Below are 22831 nucleotides of genomic sequence, written 5' to 3'. Positions count from 1 at the left end.
GCCTGCTTACCCCTCCCACCTCTGCATGACCCGTCACAGAGACTGTTGCCTGCCTCTGACCCACACTGGCTCTCTCCTTCCTCTCCAGCTCAGCCAGTTGTTCTGGAGGAGCAGCCTTGGCCCCCGATATGCAGGTTGCAGAGTCACCTCGCTAAGGTGAGACCACACTCCCCTCCGTAGCCCACCGCCAAAGGACTTCTTACTGTGGGGGCTGCCCCTGATTGCGGCAGGCTATTCTTGGATGTTCCTTTTCTGCCTCTGTTAAAAAAAATACATTATTAATTTTTTTATATTATGATAAAATATATATTGGCACAAAATTATCCTTTTAAGTACACAATTCAGTGACATCAATTACACACATAATGTACACCCGTCGTCACTCTCTAGTTCCAAAACTTTTCATCACCCCAAACAAAAACTCTGTACCCTTTGGGCAATTATTCTCATGTCTCTCGGTCAGATTTTGTTCTGTTGGTATTTACAAAGAACTTCTCGATTTGTATTTTCATTCATCTGACATGATCATACAGCACCTCAGAGCGGGTGGCCAGTAGCACAGTGACAAGACAGGCACTATCTCCGCCCTCATCTAGCAGAGAAAACAGCCAGGAACCGGGGAGTAAATGCTGAAGTAAAGCGCTCTCAAACGTGATGAGACGATGCAAAGCATAAGTAGAGAGCGATGGGGAAGGAGCTTTACCCAGGGGGACAGGGTGGCCTCTCTGTACAGGTGACTTCTGAGCTGTGTCCCAGGGAAGGAGAGAAGGGGAGAGACTTCCAGACAGAAACCATTGCAAGAGCAAAGTCCTGGGGTGGGAGGGTGTGGCCAGTGGAGACACTGAGAAAGGTCCCTCCAGGGTGAAGCACAGGGTCTGAGGTGTGCAGTGCCTGCAGGTGGAGAGGTGCCCAGTGAACTGCATCCCCCAAAAGTCAACCTCTTCTTCCCCAGGTCTGTGAGGAATGGCGCCAAGACGGGGGTGGACTTTCTCTGCACCTACCGGCAGCTCCCCAGTGGCTCAGGTCTGCCTGCCGAGCAGGTGTTCCGTGAGCTGAGCTGGCAGACCCGGGGCATCACTCGGTTGGGCCCCTACTCTCTGGATAAGGACAGCCTCTACCTCAACGGTTAGCAGTTGTCAGCCCCTTTCACTGGGGCCACCCCCTAACTCCAGAGGGCTCCCATTTACTGTCCTCCAGGAAACTCAGGGGTGAATCTCTACTCCACACGGACTCTTCTCCTCCCCCCACCAGCTACCCCATAAGGCTGATCCTTGATTAAAGCTATGTTGCAGATGAATAAACTGAGGCTTAGAAAGGTTAAGTAATTTGCCCAAGTGGTTGTAGCGTGAGAGTGGGTGGAGCCAGGTCACAGTCTCCAGTTGTTGGCATCTAGTGCCAGTCCTTCTAGGGGAGACTTGGGGAAAGAAAACCCCACATCCCTTGCCCCACCCTGATTTCTTCTGACCCTTGACCAAGGATAGACTTCTCTCTTGGGTGGGGCCACATGCCAGGGAGGAAGGCAGGCCTCTGAACAGCCAGGGGGCCCAAGCTTCGGACACACTGGCCATCAGCCTAGAATCCAGGAAGTGGCATCATTTAAATGGTGACCCTCATCCGGGGTTCTGAGAGACACGGCATGGCCGTGGTTGGTCAAATGAAATAACTCAGCTTCCCTCCTCTCCATCTACAACCTAGAAACCATATTTGGCAGCTCACACTTTCTTGTCTGGCCCCACGGCCCCATCAGGTGGTCAGGGAGACCATCTGGTCCTTTATGACTCCCATTTTAGCAAGGAAGGAAACAGAGGTACAGGGGAGGGGGAGACCAGCACACACCCACAGTAGGGTTGTGGCCAGTCTGGGTCTTGATGTTCTGAGTTCGCATCTGTCCCCTTCCCCTTGGCCGTTGAAGGGGCCACTTTAGGATTGCCCCTCTTGCAAACTGCAGGACTTATATGCTTCATTTTGTTCACTCGCTAGTGCTTACCAAGCATCTACTGTAAACTGGGCCTTGTGCCTGGCACCAAGGACAGAGATAGGCTACCCGATAGGCACAATCGGTCCTCATGTCAGCTTCAGTGGGACAGAGACTGTTTTGTTCAGTGTGTATTCCCCGAATGTAATGGAACTTGGCACTTGGGAAGTCTCAATAAATATTCACTGGATGGAGGGATAGAGTGAATATGGAGGGAGGGTGGAAGGGAAGACGGTGGATATGTGGAGGATAAAAGTATGGGCACAAACGTGTGGCAGTCTCTTGCTGGGGGCATGCTGGAGGTGGGTAGGAAAGGGTCGTTCTTAATGGAAAGATCAAGGAAGTCTTTACAGTGGATATGGCATTTGAGTCTCATCTTAGAAGATGCATAGGAGCTCACCTGGTACGCATAAGGAAAGGAATCCAGGCAGAAGCCCCACATAGTCAAATGCATGGGACATCTGGGATTGTTCTGCCACCTGCCCTTACGTGGGACTTGTTTGTTTCCAGGTTATAATGAACCCGGTCCGGATGAGCCTCCTCCAAGTACGTGTCTTTGCCTCCAGCGCCCATTTCAGCCTCCAAGGGTCTTGAGCCCAGCTTTTCTCCCCACTGACAAAGGGGGCTTGCCCCAAACTCAGGCTTTCTTCTGAGTGGGGCCAGGGTGTCCGTGGGAGGAAGAAGGCTGAGTCCTTGGCCTCTTTTGGAACCTGCATCCATGGTATTGGCTTTCTAAATTCTCCACATCCCTTTGGGTTGGAAGGAGAAATTTGAACAAGCTGTTCCCCACAGGAACAGATAGGGGTTGAGGTCAGATAGTGACTTACGGTCCATGCTTCCCAACAACAAAATCTCTAACAGGGGCCCCACAAGGGGCCTCAGAGTCAAGCCACAAACTCCGGTGGCTCCTCAGGGGTTAGGCGACATTGGCCCACGCACTCATTCAGTGGTGCTTTCATTTCACCTTTAACCCATCTAGTCTCCCATTACCGCGGTTACCCTTTCAGACGTCTTTTTCCTCCCTCTCTTCTCTCCCCCTCCCCATTGTTCCCTTCATCCCTTCCATTCATCCTCCCTCCTCTCTTTCCTTCCTTCTGTTCATCCATCCAGACAACCATCCTTCTGTTTATTTATGTTTGCCTTCTTTCTGTCCTTCCATTCATCTTTCCAACTTTTCTTCTATGTGTTTATTTTTCTCTCCTTTTTGACCATCTCTCCACCCATCCTTCTCTCCATTCACCTGTCCGTCCTTCCCGCTTCTGTCCTTCCCTTTCTTCATTTCCTTCCATCTCTCCAATTGGTCTGCATTTTTCCTGCTTTCTCTTCACCCTTCATTTATTCATTCTTCCTCTGTCCATCCAGTTACCCCATTTGTCTGTCCATTTTTCTGCCCACTCCTCTATCTGTCCTCCTTTGTTTAATCTCTCTCTCTCGTTCTCCCACTCATTCTCTTGACTTCATTTTACTTACAGGTTTGCTTACTCCCCTACTCACACAATCACTCCTTTCCTCATTCTCATGTATGATACACCTGTGAGTGGTTTTCCTGCGAAAGCCTCTGCTGAGGCCCATGAGAACCTGAAGGGACTTTGCCCACTTTGCGGGGGAGGGTCTCTCTTCCTCCCTGATGACAGCCGTCTTCACAGCTCCTGAGCCAGGCCCCGAGCCAGCCCCCACATTCCTGCCCACCTCGTCATCCCCTGTGCAACCAGAAACAACCACAGGTATTTGCGGGGCCCCTTTTCCTTCCTAAGAGAAGCTCACCAGCCCCAAGCCTCCGCCGGAGGTCACACAGGAACTGGGAAGTTAGAGTGTGAAATTTCTAGTTGTAGGGCAATCATCTTGATCTCAAAGATATACCAACAATTCAATATAATGCCTGCCTTTGGGGAGCCTCCTGGCTTCAGAGATTAACGGGCCATTACAACACAATGGGGGATGGCTGGGGAAGAGGCGTCTGCATACTCTGAGTGGGAAGAGCTTTCTGGTGAAAGTTTCACCCAAGAGCCTTTAAGAAGAATGGGAGTGCTCTAGGCAAACGCACGGTGAGGGGATCCCCTGGCAGCGGGGATTCCATGAGCAAAGGGTCAAAAGGCACAAGCAGCTTAGTGTAGAGAACTGGGAGAAATTTGGTTTGCTTGAAGCATAAAGCTTAATAGGGAGTAGATGGATAAATGAAACTGAAAGACTAGCCAGAACAAGGTTGGGAAGGAACTTGAGTGCTAGGTCAATAAGCTTGAACTTAATGTAGAAGACCACAGAGAATCATGGATGATAAGGAGAAGTGGTGACTATAGTGAGACTTTCATTTAATAAAATTTCTTCGAGTATTCAGTGTAGAGAACCTCTTTGAGCTGGGTTGTCCGCTGAGCCTGCCGGGGTATTGGTCCAGATGGGATAAGGTAAGAACGGGGCTAGGAGAGGGATGGAGAGAGGTGACGCATTGAGGATCATCCCGTATGTGGAGTTGGTATGACCTGAAGGGGAGGTGAGTAATACTCATATTACTGAGTGGATATAACAGTGTGGACTTGACCACATTGGTGTGGGGTGGCTGGTGCCCCTGGAAAAGACGACAACAGACCATCATGATCACAGGGCTGGATGGGGACTCCGGCCAGCTCTCAGTGACTGCCATCTCTCCCCTTCTCTTCTTTCAGCTCTGTTGCGCAACCTGGAGACCCTCACACTCAACCTCACCATCTCCAACCTCCGGTATTCACCAGACATGAGCAGTGGTTCAGCCATATTCGGCTCCACTGCGAGTGTCCTGCAGCACCTGGTGAGACCCTGGCCCCAGCACCTCCTGGTGGGATAAATCCCACCCAGCCTCTCACTCTCCCGATCCTCCTCCTGCTCCTTCCTCTCCAGCTCAGATCCTTGTTCAAGAAGAGCAGTCTGGGCTCCTACTGCTTGGATTGCAGACTGACCTCCCTCAGGTAAGATTCTTTCTTGAGGATTTGTCAGTAATGGCCACTTTTGGTGACCACCCCTTTTTCAGTCTTCCCACTGACCTCACATTTGATTCTCCCTATTTCTGGACCCCACACCCAGAGGTTTCAGAATCTCTCTCTAGAGTCCCCACATCCCTCTTTCCCCAGGCCTGAGAAGGGCGGGGCAGCCACCAGCATGGAGGCCGTCTGCACCTACCACCCTGACCCCCTGGACCACGGGCTAGACAGAGATCGACTTTACTGGGAGCTGAGCCAGCTGACCCACCGTGTTACCCAGCTGGGCCCCTACATGCTGGTCCCGGGCAGCCTCTTTGTCAATGGTGAGTGTTTATGCTGAACCTGGATTTACAGTGATCATTACACATCTTTGTTTTATTTCTTTAAGAAATAAGTCCAAGTTCAGTCTGGGAGCTACCTCCCCAACATCCATGGGGAGAGCCTTTCCTATTATTTCAGGTAAATAACATAAACTTTTTAAACCAAATTAATGTAATGAATTTTAATTCAAAACCAGAATTACAGTCACGTTACTCTTGGGCCAGGGCTTCCCCTAAGCTAAGCCCCTCTATGCCGGTTGTTCTCACCCAGGGGCAGTTCTGTGCCCCCACCTCCCACCTAGACACTGGGTAATGTCGGAGACATTATTAATTGTTACTACTGGGAGACGGTGCTACTGGCATCTAGTGGACAGAGGCTGGGATGGTGCTAATATCTTTAATGCACAGGAGAACCCCACCGCCAAGAATTATATAATTCCAAAAAGCACTAATTCTGAAGATGAGCAACCGTGTTGTACATGGTCCATAGCCCCAGGCACCACACCAGTGCTTACCACACTTTACCGCTATTACTTGCTTAATTATCCAACTTGGCAAAATCAGGTTTTGTCTACTGTGGCACCGGATCCTCAGTTCTTCACAAGTTGGCACATTATAGTACTCACTGGGTGAATGAATGAGTGAACCAATCAAAGATCAGAGTCTCAGCTCCTCATCTGTCATCGTCGGCTGCGGCTCCCATTCATTCACAACAAACACATATGTATGAAAATTCTGTCCCAAACCATGTGCTGGGCAGATATGGGGATAAAAGACACAACCTCTGACCCTGAAAAACTCATAATCAAGTGAACTGATTACTTAGGGACACAAAAATTGCAGCAACACTATAGAACTGGTTGCTATGGGATCAGAGATGGTGAGCAAATCAAGGGGAGCTTCCGGAAAAAATATTTTGTGCCCGGACCTGTGTTAGGCACTGGGGCATGACAAGAAAAAGATAGATGGGTGTGTTCCTGCCTTCTGGAGCTCTGTATATTTGGGCTTCTGAAGCATGAATAGGAGTTTTCCAGAGAGAGAAGAGGATGGAAAAAGCATTCCACAAAGTAGTCACTGCATAAGCTCAAGAATAGAAGCCTAGCTCAGGAGAATCCCTGTAAAATTCCTATCCCCACCACCCACCCCGCCCCCGCTTTGGGTGACTTTCCATTTGGGAATGCCCACAGCCCCTAGGGTATGGGCCTGATGTTGGCCGATTCTGACCCCTGTCAGGGCCTGCCGTGATACCATGCCTCTGAGCTAAAAGCTGAGCATTTCCACCTGTCTTCTCTTCCTTTTCATGGCCCAGGCTACGCCCCTCAGAGTGTATTTATCCAGAGTGAGTACCAGCTAAATTTCCGCATCATCAACTGGAACCTCAGCAACCCAGACCCCATGTCCTCCGAGTACACCGCCCTGCTGAGGGACATCCAAGACAAGGTGTGGTCTCTCTCAACCCTCTCATCTCTCCTTGTCCTGGGTACCCCTCTCATTTATTAAGTGATTTACATTTATTAAGTGATTCACTTCACTTTATCCAAGTTTTCTGAGTACTCTTAGTTTCCAAAGGCAGAGCCATGGCTGCCTACCCCATTTCCCGGATGGGCAGAGTGAGGCTCAGAATGGGGAGTTATGTGCCTAAGGTCACACTGAGTTGGGAGCAAAGCCAGGATTTGAACTCAGGTCTCCCTTTCTCTAAGGCCTATGTTCTTTTGCTGGCTCCAGTGGCTGCCTCCATCCCCTAGAGACCCCCCGCCAAACACCCATTCTCCCTCCCCTTTATTCTAGGTCACCAAACTTTACAGAGGCAGCCAGCTACGAGATGTATTCCACTCCTGCTTGGTTACCGACTTGAAGTAAGTTGTGGAAATTGGAAGCATCGGCTGAGCTGGTGGCTTGTGACTCTGAGATCTTGTGGCACATCTTGGATCTGAAAGTACTGTACTGACATGGTGCCCATTCTCCCCACATCCCTGTCAGCTAATCCTACCATATCCTCCCATAGGTGGGAAAAGGATGAACCTCATGGGGCCACCACCCTCAGCATCCACCACCTTCTCCTCTTCTGGACACTTTCAACCAATATCGGCCCAATAATAAGATTTACCATGGTCTGGCACCCTGATGAGCACTGTCATGCATGATCAACTCATTTAATTCTCTACCCGTGGGGTGGATACAGTGGTTGCCCCCATTGTTCAGATGGGAAAAGTGAGACTCAGCACAGTGAACAGCCCAAGAGCTGTTCAAGCTGGGTTTACCCCCAGGTCTCTGAGGGACGGGTGAAGGAACTAGGACACCTACACTGGAGAGGAGGATCATGGGACACATTGTTTTGAACATTGAAGCTGAATACTGAACTTCAAATATTTCCAAACTTCTTCAGTTTCTTTGTGTTTCACATGGTGATAGTTGTAATAATACCGTCTACCACAGTGATGGTGAAGGAATGTGTAAGTCACTTCTTAGGGGTGTCCAGTAGATGTTCATGATTATCACTTTCTCAGCTCCTAAAAACCTTCCCTTCTTGGTCAAGAGAAGGCTATCCTGAGGGAAGAGCCAGCCAGATGATCTCCCACTGTTTGCCCTTAAGTGTTTGACTCTGTGAAGCAAAAACTCGGGGACACTGCCGATTTTGGATGCCGGCTGAGTCCCCCTGGCCTCTGACTCTAGGTTGGGCTCCATGTCAGTCACCGTCCAGGAGCTGTTCTCCTCCAGTGTAGACCCCAGCATGGTGAAGCAAGTCTTTCTGCACAAGACCCTCAATGCTTCATCCCACTGGCTGGGCGCCACCTATCATTTGGTGGATATTCAAGTGACAGGTACAAGATGGCGGACTGGTTTCCCCTGGAGATGGGGCTTTGATAAAGGATGGGTCTTCTCAGCAGCAATGGAATGGATGTAGGCTCTGGGGGGAAAAGTATTCATAGCAGTGGGTCATCCGACAAGAGGCAGGAAGAGAATATGCAGCAATTGCCCTCAAAGGAATGCTTATTTTTACATGTAAATTTTTGCAGCCCCCAAATGTGGAGGATCCTGAGTTGCCTTCTTAGGCCCTCTATTTGTGGGTCATTCACTTATTCACTCAGCTAATATTTAATGCAAGTAAATAGGTACGGATGATACACTGAAAATTCCCACAAGGAGATTTCAAGAGCCTGGAGAAACCTCAAGGAGGGACACATATCCCTGCTTTAGAATATTTTCATAAGGAAATAATGAAGAAACTAAGATGTGATGGAGAACATGGCCTAGCCCACAGAAAGAGATAGATAATTGGGCTGCATGTGTCTTTAACCTAGAAGATATAAAGAGCGTGGTATATTTGGGAAAACTCTAAGAAGTATGTTGTGGCTGGTGCATGCACTTTGATATGGGAGAGGTAAGAACTGAGGTTGAAGAGGTGGTCAGGGACTTTCTTGGGCACTGGAATGGTGTGTGGAGGAACACAACGCACTCTGATTTCTGCTTTCAAAAGCTCATCCTCTGGGTGCTGCACAGAGAATGGATTGGGAGGGGGAAGAAGACCAGGGGCAGCAGGACATGTTAGGAACCTAGGTCAGCAAAGGTGTGTGACATGCCCGCTGGGGTGGTCAGCACCTGCACGTGCCAACTATGCCTCAGCCCCGTCTCCTCCCCCAGACATCCTGGTGAACTCTCACAATCCTTGATGGAAAGGGGGCTGGACAAGGAGACAAATGAACAGATTCAGGGTGGACAGGTAGATGGGGGGGTCTTCTATAGCCCACCTATAAAAACCCACTTCAGGTCACATTACCAGAAATAAGTAGACTGACTTGAATAGCCTCTTGTTAAAACCTTCCCCAGATGCGGTAATTTTATACTTTCTTTTTATTCTAGAAGTGGAGACATCTGTTCATCTGCCGACAGACAGACCAACAAGTGGTCCCAACCCTCAGCACTTCCAGCTGAATTTCACCGTCACCAACCTACCGTATGTTCGGGATATAGCCCAGCCAGGCACCACCAAACACCAGCGGAACAAGAGAAGTATGGAGAATGCGGTGAGAATGGAGCTGTGTCTACTCTGTTCCCAAGCAGTGACTGATCTATGGATGCTAGATAGTCAGATGGTAACTTTCATAACAATTCATGAATGCAGGTTCTTATTTCCTTTCTACAAATGAGGAAACAGTCACAGAGAAGTTTGCTGGCTGTCCCAGGGTCATACCTGGGAACAGGGCTTTTTATTTTATTTGTTTGTTTGTTTGTTTGTTTGTTTGTTTGTTGTACACATACATACACTAATCTTTGTTGAGCCAAGAGAAAAATAGATGGAAAAGTTTGCTCAGTGGCTGAACATTCTCTGAGGTCACCCATCCTGGGATTCTGATGAAAGAAACATTACCCTGTCTTTCAGCTCAACCATCTCTTCCAAAACAGCAGCATCAAGAGTTACTTTTCTGACTGTCAAGTTTTAGCATTCAGGTGAGTTCCAAACCAGGACCCAATGACGCTGTAAACTTCTCTTGTATATAAAGGACACATGGTCTTTTTTTAGTTAAGAGTATCCTTATGTTACAATCTCTCAGTTCCTAGATGTTATAGAAGAGACCCCTAGGAATATATAAACCTCAGCAGAGACAGAGGTGCTTGGTTTTGGGGTTCATGGGAAATGGATTGTAGAACACATGTCTTAAGAGATCGGCTCCTGGATCCACCATCTTTACAAGATGGGGGCTCTCATGAGATGACTTAAAATTCAGCAGTCTAATTGTGCGTCCGGTAACGTAGCCAGTGACCTTGTATGGCGGTTTAAATTTTTTATACACCTACTGAGATATTATTCACATATTGTGTGCATATGTTTATTTATCAGAATTTTCAGCATACATACATACATATCCTGTCATCTGCAAAAATAAATAGTTTTACATCTTCTTTTCAAATCTGGATGCCTTTTATTTCTTTTTCTTGCCTAGTTGTTCTCATTAGAACGTCTAGTACAATGTGATTAACATGTGTGTTGAGGGCAGACCTCATTGTCCTGTACCTGGTCTTGGGGGAAATTTTTCTGTCTTTTACCATTGACTATAACATTAGCTGTAGGTTTTTCTTTGATACTGTTTATCAGATTGAGAAGGTTTCTTTTTAAAATCTCCAAGTTGTTGAGTCTTCTTTTTAAATCATAAGAGACCTATTTTGTGAAATTCTTTTGTATGTGTGAATTAAGATAACATGGTATTTGTACTTTATTACTATGGTGGATTACATTAACCAATTTTTTAATATATTAAGCTAACTTTTCAGGTAGAGATGAGCTGTTGAGACATTTTCAAATCTTTCCTGGACATGCACACAGGCCTGCACTCTCCCGGCCTTCTGGATCCCCTCAAATACACTGGAGATTTTCAAAGCCAACTATGAACATCTCATTCCTCCAACTTTTAAGTTTTTGGTTCTACTCTTGCCTGCCTCAGCTAATATTGCTGCCTCATGCAGCTACAATGCAAAATAGTTTTAGGAAGTTCCCTGGCGATAGGCTTTCCTTGCTGAGCAAGCTCTGAGGCAAATAAAGAAAAGCCCTGAAAATGGGGATATTTTAGGAAGCTGTTAGACAGGTCAAATAGAAACAAATTGAGATGCATCTTTGGGGGAAGCTCCAAACCCACAATGGCGACTCGGCTGCTATTTTCCAGTTACCATGGTTCTGAGACCGATGGTTTTCAAAGTTCCTGAGGATGTTATGAGAACAGAATGAGAATAATGCAAATTATAATATCGCAGCACACGCTCCCTCTATCATGATTCAGCTGTTTTTGTTTTTTTTTTAACTAAACACTCCTCAAAATTATTACAAGCCTTTGGCTCATTTCTGGACTTTTGAAAAGTTGATTTCAACCATTTTTATTGGGTTTTTTTCCATCATTTTTATGGATTTTCAAAAGTTCTGACTCCAACATTTCAAATATGTTCTCCCTGCAGCTATTGATTTATAAATTACATTACATTACATTTGCTCACACACACTAGCCACATTTTAAGTGCACGGTAACAACTTGTATCTAATAATGATTATGTTGGACAGCGCAGACATGAATGTTTGCATAACTGCAGGAAGTTCTCTTGGGTAGGACTGGAACGGGGAGCCTAGAATCAGGGACAGAATCCCAGGTACCCCTGTTTATCTATCCCTCGTGCACTTCCAGGTCTGTCCCCCACAGCAACCACACTGGGGTGGATTCCCTCTGTCACGTCTCACCATCAGGACAGAGAATGGACAGAGTTGCCATCTATGAGGAATTCCTGCAGCTGACCCGGAATGGTACCCAGCTGCAGAACTTCACCCTGGACAGGAACAGTGTCCTAGTGGACGGTAAGTCTTCTGGTCATTGGGACGGAAGTCGGGTGTCTAACTTCCACACCTGGGGGCTTTCCTGGGAATCTGGTGGCCTGGGGATGAGTCAGCATCAAACTCTCTCAGGCTGGCAGAGTCCCCCAGCTTTGCCCACTATGGAGGGAGAAGAAAGGACACCCAGTGGGATATAGGAGGCATTTGCCTTCACCTAGACAGCCCTGTGCCCCAGGCTAGTCCTTTTCTGCCTCTGAGCTTCTGTTTGCTAATCTGTATACTGAAAGCCAGTTGGCCAGATGGTAAGTGGGGGCTTTCAGCAGCAAACTATGTGTGAACCAGCCTTGACAGGTGTGATGGAATAGACCTGCTTTCTGGTCCACAGGCAGTGGACCTGATTTGGTCCACAGGCTGTCTGCCTAGTACTACTGTAGCTCATCACCACTTAATAGAACTTCTTGCAGTGAAGGAAATGTTCTCTCTGTGTGCTGTCCAGTACATCAGCCACATAGAGCTACTGAGTCTCTGACATGTAGCTAATAGGCTGATTTTTAATGTTATTGATTTTTATGGTTATGAGATACCAGATTTTTAATTTATTTAATTAAAATTAATTGTAATTTAAGTAGCCCTCTGTGCGGTTCCATATTGGACAACACATCTTAAGAAGTTGGCTGGGGAAAAGCTGTAGAACTAGGGGAACTGCAACCCTCCCCTCATGCCCACTGGACACAATTTGTCCCTACCCTCATGGGGTTTGTGTTGTAGTTGAAAATAACAAGAATAGGCAATTGTCAATGATGTGACCAATCCATACCTGGGAGTGGTAATCAGAGAAGGCTTCCTGGAGGAAATTATATTGTAGGTGAATCCTGGAAAATGAGTATAAGACAACTGGGTAAAAGAGAAGGGGGTGAATGTGTTTCTAGGCAGAGAAGAGAGACTGTGAGTGGGAATTTAAATATTTAGAGAGATCCCATGTGCTTGCCCCCTGGGATGGGCCATTCTCCCCTGACGATCATAAGATAATCCAACCTCCTTTAAGTCCTCCTGCCCAGAGGTATGGATCTGATTTAATTTAATATACTCTTGCAGTGTGATAATGGCCTTGGGTTATGTAGCAAAGTGTCCTCATTTTTCAGAGATGCAAACTGAAATGGAATGAAACATCATGATATCTACTTTGTTATTTCAGTGAAAATAGGAGATGAAACAAGAGTGGCAAGTGTTAATAATTTATGCACTAGATGAAATATTATTTTAATTAGATGAAATATACATTGCTAAAACTAGGTGATGGATGTTTATGATATTGTTCTATTTTTCTCTGTGTTTGAAGGGTTTTAAAAAAGAGTAAAACACACTCACATGCACGCTCCATTATATTCTCTGCTAGGCTATGCTCCAAGCAGACACGATGCCCTCACTGAGCATTCGGGTAAGCCTCCCAGCAGCCCCGAGGTGGGAGGGATTTCCTTGATGCTGCACCTCATCCAAGAGAACCATGCACACAAGAACTTGCATGGTAACAACGGTTGGCCAACCCATCTCAAGGACTGTTGGGGCACCTGTGGTGGTGGCGGGGGCAGGAAGCAAGATCCCTATGGGAATGAGAGAAGGTCACTCAGATCAGCACTTGTCTCCCCAGACCTCCCCTTCTGGGCCATCATCCTCACCTGCTTGGCTGGACTCTCGGCACTCATCACATGCCTGATCTGCTGTTTCCTGGTAAGAGAGGAAGTAACGCTTGTCTTCTTGTTATTGGGTAGTAAGCATTTTTTATATACAGTCCTGCATCGCGTAACATTTGGGTCAATGATGGGCCACATACATGAAGTGCTCGCATAAGATCATGAAGGAGCTGAAAAATCCCTACCACCTAGTGGCAAAACACATTACTCAAGTGTTTGTGGTGATTCTGGTGCAAACAAACCTACTGCATTTCCACTTGTATGAAAGTATAAATTGTGTATCATACATAATACTTGATCATGATAATAAAGAATTATATTACTGGTTAGGCATTTGCTATACCACTCTTCTTATCATCATTTTAGAGTGTACTCTGTAGTACACTCTAAAAAAAGTTTGCTGTAAAACAGTATGCCGTCTTGTGTTGGTAACAGCCTCATACATCTCATGTTTACTATGTCTCTTGATAGCATTACTTTCCCTTGTGCTTGATTTAATCATGTGTTGTTTTATACAGTAAATCCCTTGACAACACATTTCTCAGAACACACCCTTGTTGTGTGGTGTGTGGCTGCATTATAAATACAAGTCCATTGATGGGCACATATTTGCAAATATTCCCAGTCTGTGTGTAACTTGCCTGTTTCTTTTCTTAACAGTAGTCATTAGGGAACTGTAACAAAGTCACAAGTCTATCTTAGTGGTAGAGTTACCACCACATATAAGAAGGACTAAAATATTATACAGACTGATCATAACAAATTTTGATGAGTATGTGAAGCAACTGTAACTCTCATACAGTGCTAGTGAAAAGTAGGTTGGTTGTCTTTTTAAAAAAAGTTATACATACCTACCAAACCATGTCACTCCTAGGAATTTACCCAAGGGAAATAAAAACATATATCTATACAGAGAGGATTATACACAAATGTCCACAAGAAGTCTGTTTGTTCTAGCTCAAAGTGGAAAACCGCCAAGATGTCCACCAACAGGTGAATGGACAAACAAGCTGTGACATAGCCCCACAATATGATATTCTTCAGCAATAAAAAGGAAAGAATTATTAATACATGCAATTACATGTATGTCTCTCAAAATAATTATGCCGCGTGAAAGAAGCTAGGTAAAGAAGAGACTGTATAATCCCATCTATAAACAAATTTTACAAAATGCTAGCTAATCTGTAGGGACAGGGATCCGTGCAGTGGTTGCCTGGGAACAAGAACGTGCCTGCAACGGCAGGTAAGGAGGGACGCAGAGGAGCATGAGACACTTTGGGGGATGATGGGCATTCCTTCTCTTGATCGTCGTAATGGTTCAGTAAGTTATAATCGGAACTTATCCAATCGTTCGCTTTAACCGTATGCTGTGTACTGTATGTCAGTTACACCACAATTAAGTTACAGCGTGGAGAGAGGGGAGGAAGAAATGAGGGAGGGAGGCAAGGAGGGAGGGAAGGAGGGAGGAATATAAGTGGTTAGTAGGGGGGAAATGGTAGAACAAATGAGAATGAGAAGGAGGAGGGAAAGAAAATGATAAAAGAGGAAAAAAGGAAAGGGAAAAAAAGACCGAGGGAGAAAATGAAATTTAAAAAGGAGAGGGACGCTTCTGGTCTCTGTGGCTTTGGCCAGTCTCCCAGACTTGGGCTGGTGAGCAGTCCATTCTAAGGTCCCCTCCTCATCTTCACAGGTCACCATGTGCCGGAGGAAGAAGGAGGGAGATTTTGAGATTCAGCAAGGACGCCTGGAGCCCGCCACACCCAGACTCGAGGACACTGCAAGGACGAGACCTGCCTGAGGCCCCAGGGTCCAGAGGAGTTTGGCTGGAGCAGAAATCCACGGCACGGGCCCATCATCATAGTCTCTGGGCCCTTCTTCACACGGCCCTTGACTGATTCACAGGAAGCGAAGATAAAATCCTTCCCCTTCATCAAGTCCTGAAGGCAACGACAAGTTTTCACATCACTCCTGTGAACACCGTGGGGGCACCAGAAATGGCGAAGCTGGAGCAGAAACTGCCGTCATCTAAAATCGCACCCGCTGCAGCGTGAGGTTCCCCTTCTCAGGAAACCGTGGAACACACCTCCCCTGACGTGTGTCAGCCACCACTCCTACCTCTGTTCCTCCATCTGCCGCCCCCCAGAGCCCTGGCGGTCTCAGGCTCCCCACCCTGCAGGACTTCCTTCTCTGAAGTTCACGTTCACCAGGACTTCCAGGTCAACCTGCCTCGGTGGCACCCCTTCCCTCATGGTTCTCCGAGACGGAAAATAGGCCAGGATGGAAGGAATGGATTGGGCATAACTCTGCCTTCAGCCCTGGGACTTGGGAGCTGAAATGACTAGATATCTAGGAAGACTGAATCCAGGCTCTAGAAAGGTAGTTTTTTTTCTAGAAAGCTTTGGATGTATAGATGAATAAAACTCGGGGTGGGGGGAATATGAGAGAATGAGTCTTTTTTAATATTTCTCTGCACAGAATCCAACCAGACAGCTATAGCAGAAGCTCCCTAATAAAGCAGCTCAAAGCATTGCAGGCATGAGGCGAGCAGTGCAGTCCTGCGTTGGGTTTGCAGAAACAAGAGTGTACGACCGCAACACATTTTGCAGATGGCTGCAGCTGAAGATACCAAAGGGCTAAAAATTAAAGTCCTTGTAACACCAACCATTCCGTGTGTGTGTGTGTGTGTGTGTGTGTGTGTGTGAACCTCTGCTCCTTAGTCTTAAGCAGTCATTCTCTGAGAATACACATTCTGAAGATTATAATACCGATGATAATAGCTATCATTATCAACAACTTCATATCTGCAGAGCAGCATGATTGACAAGCTCAGAACGCATTGTCTCAATTATACTCACCAGCCTTAGAGCTTGATCCCCATTGTATTCCCATAAAGATATGGAGGCTAAGAAACATTAAATAATAAGGAATGAAAAATAATTACTAATGAACTAAACACCTAGCCATGCAATTTGTCAAAGAAAGATATAAAGACATATTTCTGACATATAGACCGTCCCAAAGTTGACGACCCCTAGGGCTTTACTGAGAGAACCAGTAAAGCATGTCCATCAGGAAGAAAAAAATGTGAAACCAGAAAACCATAACAGGGGTTGTGAGGAAAAGGGAAAATAGTATGTGAAAATTAGTGTTAATTTAAAAAAGACATTAAAAACATAGTCTACTACAATTCAAAATGATGACATGGGAGAATAGAGAAGGAAAGATTCCATTAAAAGTGACTAATTTTTTGTCCTGCTGCCATCTGGCCCTCCCCACACCAGGCATGGAGCACCGAGGCCGCAGGGCCCCCTCCCCCGGGCCTGGCCCAGGAGTGGAGCCAGCCAATCAGGGCCCCTCCTCGGGTTTCCACAGGGACACTGGGGGAGAGAGGCCTTCTTTTTCTTCTCTGCTTTCTAAGACGGCACAACAAGCCAATAAAGCCAGACAGGGCATTATTTCCATTTTAGGACCTGGCCTCTTTGTGATCTTCTTTAGAGAGGACTACCCAGCTCTTGTTTATACACCTCTGATGGTGAGGGGCTTATTCCACCCCAGCTCACTGGGCCCTAACCCACCCTCACATGGAACTAATGGGAGACAGATTCCCCTCCACCCCCACCCCACCCCCATGCCCCTAGATCAAGCTGAGCCTGAAGCTCACCAGCTGTTTTTCTGAAACTGTTCTTCCCAGCTCTGTGTTCTAATTAATTCCTGTTTTTTCACTCCAGATAACCTGAGATGGACCCTTTTACTTGCAACCAAAATATTCTCCATTAAATCTAAATCAAAAGAAATCCCATCTCCTTTCCAAGTCTTTGTGTACTCGTCTACGGAGGGGGCATGTGACTTGGCTGAGATCCAGTGTCCTGAGCCAGGGCCCGCTGTCCAGAACCCCACCCCTATTGGGTGTCTGTGCTCTCAGGCCTGGGGGGAGGGCCCCTGTGAGCTCAGGAAGCCCGGCCTCAGCAGGCGGGGGAGTGAGCTCTGTTTGGAAACCAGATGGCAGCATCCGGGCAGTCAGGGCCCCGGGAGCAAGGCTGAGGGCACCGCCAGTTGACAGTGAGCCTGGCAGCAGGCCTGAGTGTGCAGGAGCAACTCTTCCCCCGGGGGTCTGCTCCCAGAGCTGCCGTCTGACCGCCAGGCTCCTGCTGGGGCGGGGCGGTGGGGTGGGTCTGGCCCTCTGGTTCCACCGTCCTCAGGTTTACTGCTCTTGGCTCTGGCTCTCAGGTGACCCGTAGCGAGGTTGGGAGCTGAGTGCCCTCTGACCTGTGGGCAGGGGATAAGACAGGTGTTGAGAGAGAAGAGGGGGTTCAGCTCATTTCCTGCAGGAGTGTGGGATGTGGGCCCGCCCTTTCACTCCTTATTCCGCACAGGTAGGCTGTCTCTGTAGTCCCTGAGGAAGACCCCAGACCGGCTGTGGCTGACCCTGCTGGCTCCCTACACAATGGCCAGCGTGGCAAAGTCGGCCTTCCTCAGTGGACACTCATGATCCCAGCCCCCTTTGCAGTTAGGTGACCCTATTGATGCAATAGGACCAAAGGCAAAATCTTCTCAGGAGCCTCTGGAACAGAATTTTATCCCCTATGTAAAAAATACCCAGAAAAGGAAATGTCCTTTCTTCCCGCCTTCGGACATTATCGTGTGAGGAAGTGATGTGTGGGGCTGCAGCAGCCGTCTCATGACAACGAGGGAATGGCTGAGAATGATGGAGAAGCTGAGAAAGAGCCCTAACTCTTTTCAGTGCTGAGTTCATCACTCCTGGAGCCACACATCTATGTATTTATTTGGGTGAGATTTTTTTCTTTTTATTTTTTTCATTTAGAGTTTGCAGTCAATGTTATTTTGTATTAGTTTCAGGCGCACAGCAGAGTGGTTAGACAATCACATACTTTATAAGTAGTCCCCCTGATATTTCCAGCACCCATCTAGCACCATTTGTAGTTATTACAGTATCATCGACTATTCTCTCCATGGCTGTTCTGTAACTTCCAATCTGCACTTCTCAATCCCTTCATCTTTTTCACCCAGTCCCCTGACACCCCTCTGATCTGGCAACCATCAGTCTGTTCCCTGTATCTATGAGTCTGATTCTGTTCTGTTTGTTCATTTATGTTGTTTTTAGATTCCACATGGAAGTGAAATCATGTTATTTGTCTCTCTCTGACTGACTTATTTTACTTCGTATAATACCTTCTAGGTCCATCTATGCTGTAGCAAATGGTAAGACTTCATTCTTTTTTATGGTTGAGTAATATTCCATTGTATATACATACCACAGTTTTTTTATCCACTCTTCTATTGATGGGCACCTGGACTGCTTCTATAGCTTGCTAATGTAAATAAAGCTGCAATAAACACAGAGGTTCATATATTCTTTTGAATTAGCATTTTGGGTTTCTTCAGATATATATCCAGAAGTGGAACTGCTGGATCATAAGCCAGTTCCATTCTTATCTTTTTGAGGAGCCTCCACAGTTTTCCCCAGTGGCTGCACCAGTCTGCATTCCCACCAACAGTGCACGAAGGTTCCCTTTTCTCCACATCCTCACTAACACTTATTGTTTGTTGATTTATTGATGACAGCCATTCTGACAGGTGTGAGATGCTATCTCATTGTGTTTAATTTGCATTTCTCTGATGTTTAATGTCATTGATCATCTTTTCATATGTCTATTGACCTTCTGTATGCCCTCATTGGTGAAGTGTCTATTCAGGTCCTTTTCCCATTTTTTAGTTGGATTGTTTGGGTTTTTGGTGTTAAGTTGTATGATTTCTTCATAAACTTTGGATACTAACCCCGTATCAGATGTCACTGGTGAATATGTTCTCCCATTCAGTGGGTGTCTTTTCAATTTTCTGATGGCTTCCTTTGTTGTACAACAAATTTTTAGTTTGATAGAGTCCCATTTGTTTATTTTTTTTTCTTTTGTTTCCCTTTACTGAAGAGATGTATTAGAAAAAAATATATTACTAAGAGGAATGTCCAATAAAACATAGAGGAGTTACTCTATGGAAGTTTTATGGTTTTCATGCTTATATTTAAGTTTTTAATCCACTTTGAGTTTATTTTTGTATATGGTCTAAGAAGATGGTCTAGTTTCATTTTTTTGTATTATGTATCTAATTTTCCTATCACCATTTATTGAATAAACTGTCCTCACCCCATTTTATGCTCTTGCTTCCTTTGTCAAATATTAATTGACCATATATGTATTGGTTTATATCTGGACTCTCTATGCTGTTCCATTGATCTTTGTGTCTGTTTTTATGCCAGTACCATGCCATTTTGATTACTACGGTGCTACAGTATAGTTTGCTATCAGATAGCATGATTCTTCCAACTTCATTCTTTCCTCTCAAGATTGCTGAGGCTAATTGAAGTCTTTTTTGCTTCCATGTAAATTTTTGAATTATTTGTTCTAGTTCTGTGAAATACACCATTGGTATTATGATAGGTAGGGAGGGGGTGCAGAACCCCCAAGGGCTGCCTTCCCCCAGCCTTGGGGGACCCCCACCCCCTGGGGAAGGTAGGGGGTCCCCAGTGGGCATGGTGATGGTGGCCCAGGAGCCGGGGTTAACCATCTTGGCAGGAAGTTGTGGTGGCCGGGGCTCCATGTGCAACCAGCTATCCAGCGGGTAGGGAAACCCCACCCTGGCTCTCAGAGAGAACAGTCCCCTGCATGGAGGTTCAACTCCCTGATTTTTGGCCCCAAGCAAGACACAGGGCCACCCCATATGTAGGTAGTGGGTGCTGTGGGTTGGCCCACAGCAAGCCTCGGAGGGATGCTGCTACACTGTCGACACTTCCCTGCAGGCGTGGTGACAGTCACCTAGGAGCCAGGGATGACCAGCTGGCAGGGGCTTAATTGCAGAGCCCAGGGTTCCAGGTGTAACCCGTTACCCAGTCGTCAGGGCATCCCCTTTGGGGCTTTCGAGGACCATGGTTCACAGCAAGGACATAGTGACTCCTGAGGGCCGAACCCTGGCAAGCCTCGGAGGACTCCCCCGGTAAGCCAGTCCACCACCATCTTGCTCTCCACGCTGAGGTCCAACCCCTAGTGGTGTGCTAGGACGCTCTGCAACTACTGGGTGTGCCCCGCAAGCTGCAAGTTGGTAGTATGAGTCTCCGGCTCCACTGTCCACGCCAGCCTCGGGTGCCCAGGCCAGTGCGCCCCCTCGTTGCCTCCTCTCCTCGGTCTGCCACTTCCAGAGGCAGCCTCAGAGTTTCTTTAAAGACGGGACATGGTGTAGTAACGCTGTATCAGTTACAAGCCTGGGTCTTAAGAGGCCTTGCAGCTTCTACCTTTGCCCTCTTGGAACCCTGCCCTGAGAATGCCATATGAGGAAGCCAGTTCAGCCTGGAGGAGGACCAGGGGCCACGTGGAGGGTAAATGAGGTGCCCCGGCCAATGGAACCAACTACAAGACATTTGAGTGATGCCATTTCAGGCTTTCCAGCCCTGTTGACCCTCCAGAGGAGTACAGCCCAGTGAGTAAGCCCAGGCAACACCAGTAAACCATTCAGATGATCCATAGACTTTTGAAGAATAACAAGTGGCTATTTCATGCCCCTAACTTTGGTACGGCTTGTTATGCAGCAGTAGACAACTGAAACAGGTGCCCCCTTTTGCTTTGACCTTGTCAGCCCTGAAGCCATCTTTCTAAGGTGAGGTTATGGACCCACCTCTTACACCTTAGAACCGTTGCCCTCATCCCACCCATGATGCCCTAGGTTTTGACCTGGATACCACCTTTCCCGGGGCAGTGGTTCCAAATCTTAGCTGTGCAATAGGTTCCTGGAGGTAACTTCAAAGCATATGAGTGTTGTTCCAGCTACTTATTATCATGCAACAAGTCATCCCCAAACTTAGTAGTTTAAAATGACAATAATTTACTTGGGGCACAGTTCTGCAGTTTGGGGAGGGCTTGGTCGAGGCAACTGGTTTCTGCTGTACCCAGGGTCAGCTGGGGCAGCTCGAAGACTGGGAGCTGGAATCACCTGAGGTCTGGCACTGTCGTCATGTCTGGTCACTGAGCTGGTCCCTGGGAACAGCTGGGCTTGTTGGCCAGAACATCTCCATGTGCCTTTTCCATGTGGCTGTCTGTGCTTCCTCAATAACATGGTGGCTGGATTTTTTAGGATGACTGTCCCAAGAGAAGAAGGTAAAATTTGATCAAGTCTTCAAATAATGTCTTTTTGCTGAACATCATTTCATTATAATGTCGATGAGATGCCATAAGGGCTTAACTGTTCTTTATATCAATTAACCTATGACAAAATTGTTTTTGGTATATGTCCTTTCACTTAAAGTCACAGAACCTATTGATGATATAAAGTGAGGACTTACTATACATGGTAGTTGTATGACCTGGCTTTTGAGGTCACATAGTGTTATTTTCACTAAACTCTATTGGTTGAGGTGGTTACAAAGTCTATCTGGGTTCAAGGAGAGAAGATTATACCCACCACCACATAGAAGGAGTGTTGACATCACACTGTAAGTAGAACATGTGGAAGGAAATGCATTCAGGGGGTTGTCTTTGGAAAATACAACCTGTTACCAGTTCCTAAGCTCCACCTCTGGATAATCAATTCCTCAGGTCTGTAGTGAAGCCTCAGAATTAAAGTTTTGAAATGTTCCTGGATGATTCTTGTGCAAATCTAGGACCTGGCATGTGGCCTCTCGATCCTGAGCTCAGGGCTATCCCAACAGGCAATGCTGGAGAGACTGGCTGCTGCTTGGAGGAAACCAGCCCCAGGCCAGCAGGTGGGACCTGAATAGCAGGAGGTCAGTTGTCTGTTCAAGGTGTCACTGATTTACCCTTGTTAATGGCACCTTTCAGGAGTTGTGTATCCTGTAGCCTTTTTTTTTCCTAAAACCCTCTGTGCATCTCTTTACACTTCCTAGTTTATAGATGTTCATCTCCAGGCTGCTGGTGGTACCTTATGGTGTGGCATTCAGTGGTGAGAGTTTAAGGTCCAGTTTTGTTTTGTTTTTTAGACTGATTGAACTTACAGGATATTAGAGGGCCCTGGTCAGGGGGCAGTATTCTGGAAGGAGCTGCTTTTGGCCCCTGGGAGTGATCTAGGGAGACGGACACTGGAAGGCAGGGGACCTGGGTGCCACAGCTAGAGCTCTGCCACAGTTTTGCTCTTTGACGACGGGTAGGTCATATCTCAGCTCAAAGCCTCAGTTTTCCCAGCAGTTAAGCGCGTGTGGAGTGTCAGCTCCCAATCTCTTGAACCAACTACCACTGAGTGGTACTACTGTCACTGACCAGAAAACCTAATGTGACTCCCTATTGTTCACAGCCTTAGTGCCCTGCCCGCCCTCCATGGCTGTGGACCAGGAGCCCTGCCCACCGTTCCAGCCTCATCATCCCTTGCCTGAATTTGCCTTATTCCTTCTCACCTCTGGGCCTTTGCATGCGCAGTGCCTCTACCTGGAAGGTCTTCTCTTGCTTTAACTGCCTGGCAAACCCCAAAGTTTGGCTTTTGTCTCCTCTTTCATGAACCCCTGATCCTTCCCCTTAGTCACCTCTGCCATGTGTCCCTCTGCCCATCCCCTGGGGTGCTCTGTA

At 46.9% G+C, this 22831-nt stretch overlaps 1 protein-coding gene across 1 annotated transcript in view; it reads left to right on the top strand.

Moving 5' to 3' along the window:
• Positions 1-15048, top strand: part of MUC16 (mucin 16, cell surface associated) — a 70837-nt gene extending 55789 nt beyond the window's left edge. Inside the window, exons 47-62 of the mRNA XM_054562133.1 lie at positions 89-156; positions 953-1125; positions 2486-2521; positions 3634-3699; positions 4636-4757; positions 4847-4914; positions 5077-5249; positions 6556-6686; positions 7035-7102; positions 7920-8068; positions 9108-9271; positions 9628-9695; positions 11417-11583; positions 12956-12997; positions 13208-13287; positions 14941-15048. Of these exons, the coding sequence (XP_054418108.1) occupies positions 89-156; positions 953-1125; positions 2486-2521; positions 3634-3699; positions 4636-4757; positions 4847-4914; positions 5077-5249; positions 6556-6686; positions 7035-7102; positions 7920-8068; positions 9108-9271; positions 9628-9695; positions 11417-11583; positions 12956-12997; positions 13208-13287; positions 14941-15048 (1683 nt within the window). The remainder of the gene's footprint in view (positions 1-88; positions 157-952; positions 1126-2485; positions 2522-3633; positions 3700-4635; positions 4758-4846; positions 4915-5076; positions 5250-6555; positions 6687-7034; positions 7103-7919; positions 8069-9107; positions 9272-9627; positions 9696-11416; positions 11584-12955; positions 12998-13207; positions 13288-14940) is intronic.
• Positions 15049-22831: the final 7783 nt, after the last annotated feature.

The sequence above is a fragment of the Pteronotus mesoamericanus genome, unplaced genomic scaffold (assembly GCF_021234165.1).
Source record: "Pteronotus mesoamericanus isolate MK-2021 breed Mesoamerican mustached bat unplaced genomic scaffold, CSHL_Meso_final scaffold_636, whole genome shotgun sequence".
NCBI lineage: Eukaryota > Metazoa > Chordata > Mammalia > Chiroptera > Mormoopidae > Pteronotus > Pteronotus mesoamericanus.
This window is presented reverse-complemented; position numbering and strand designations above follow the sequence as displayed.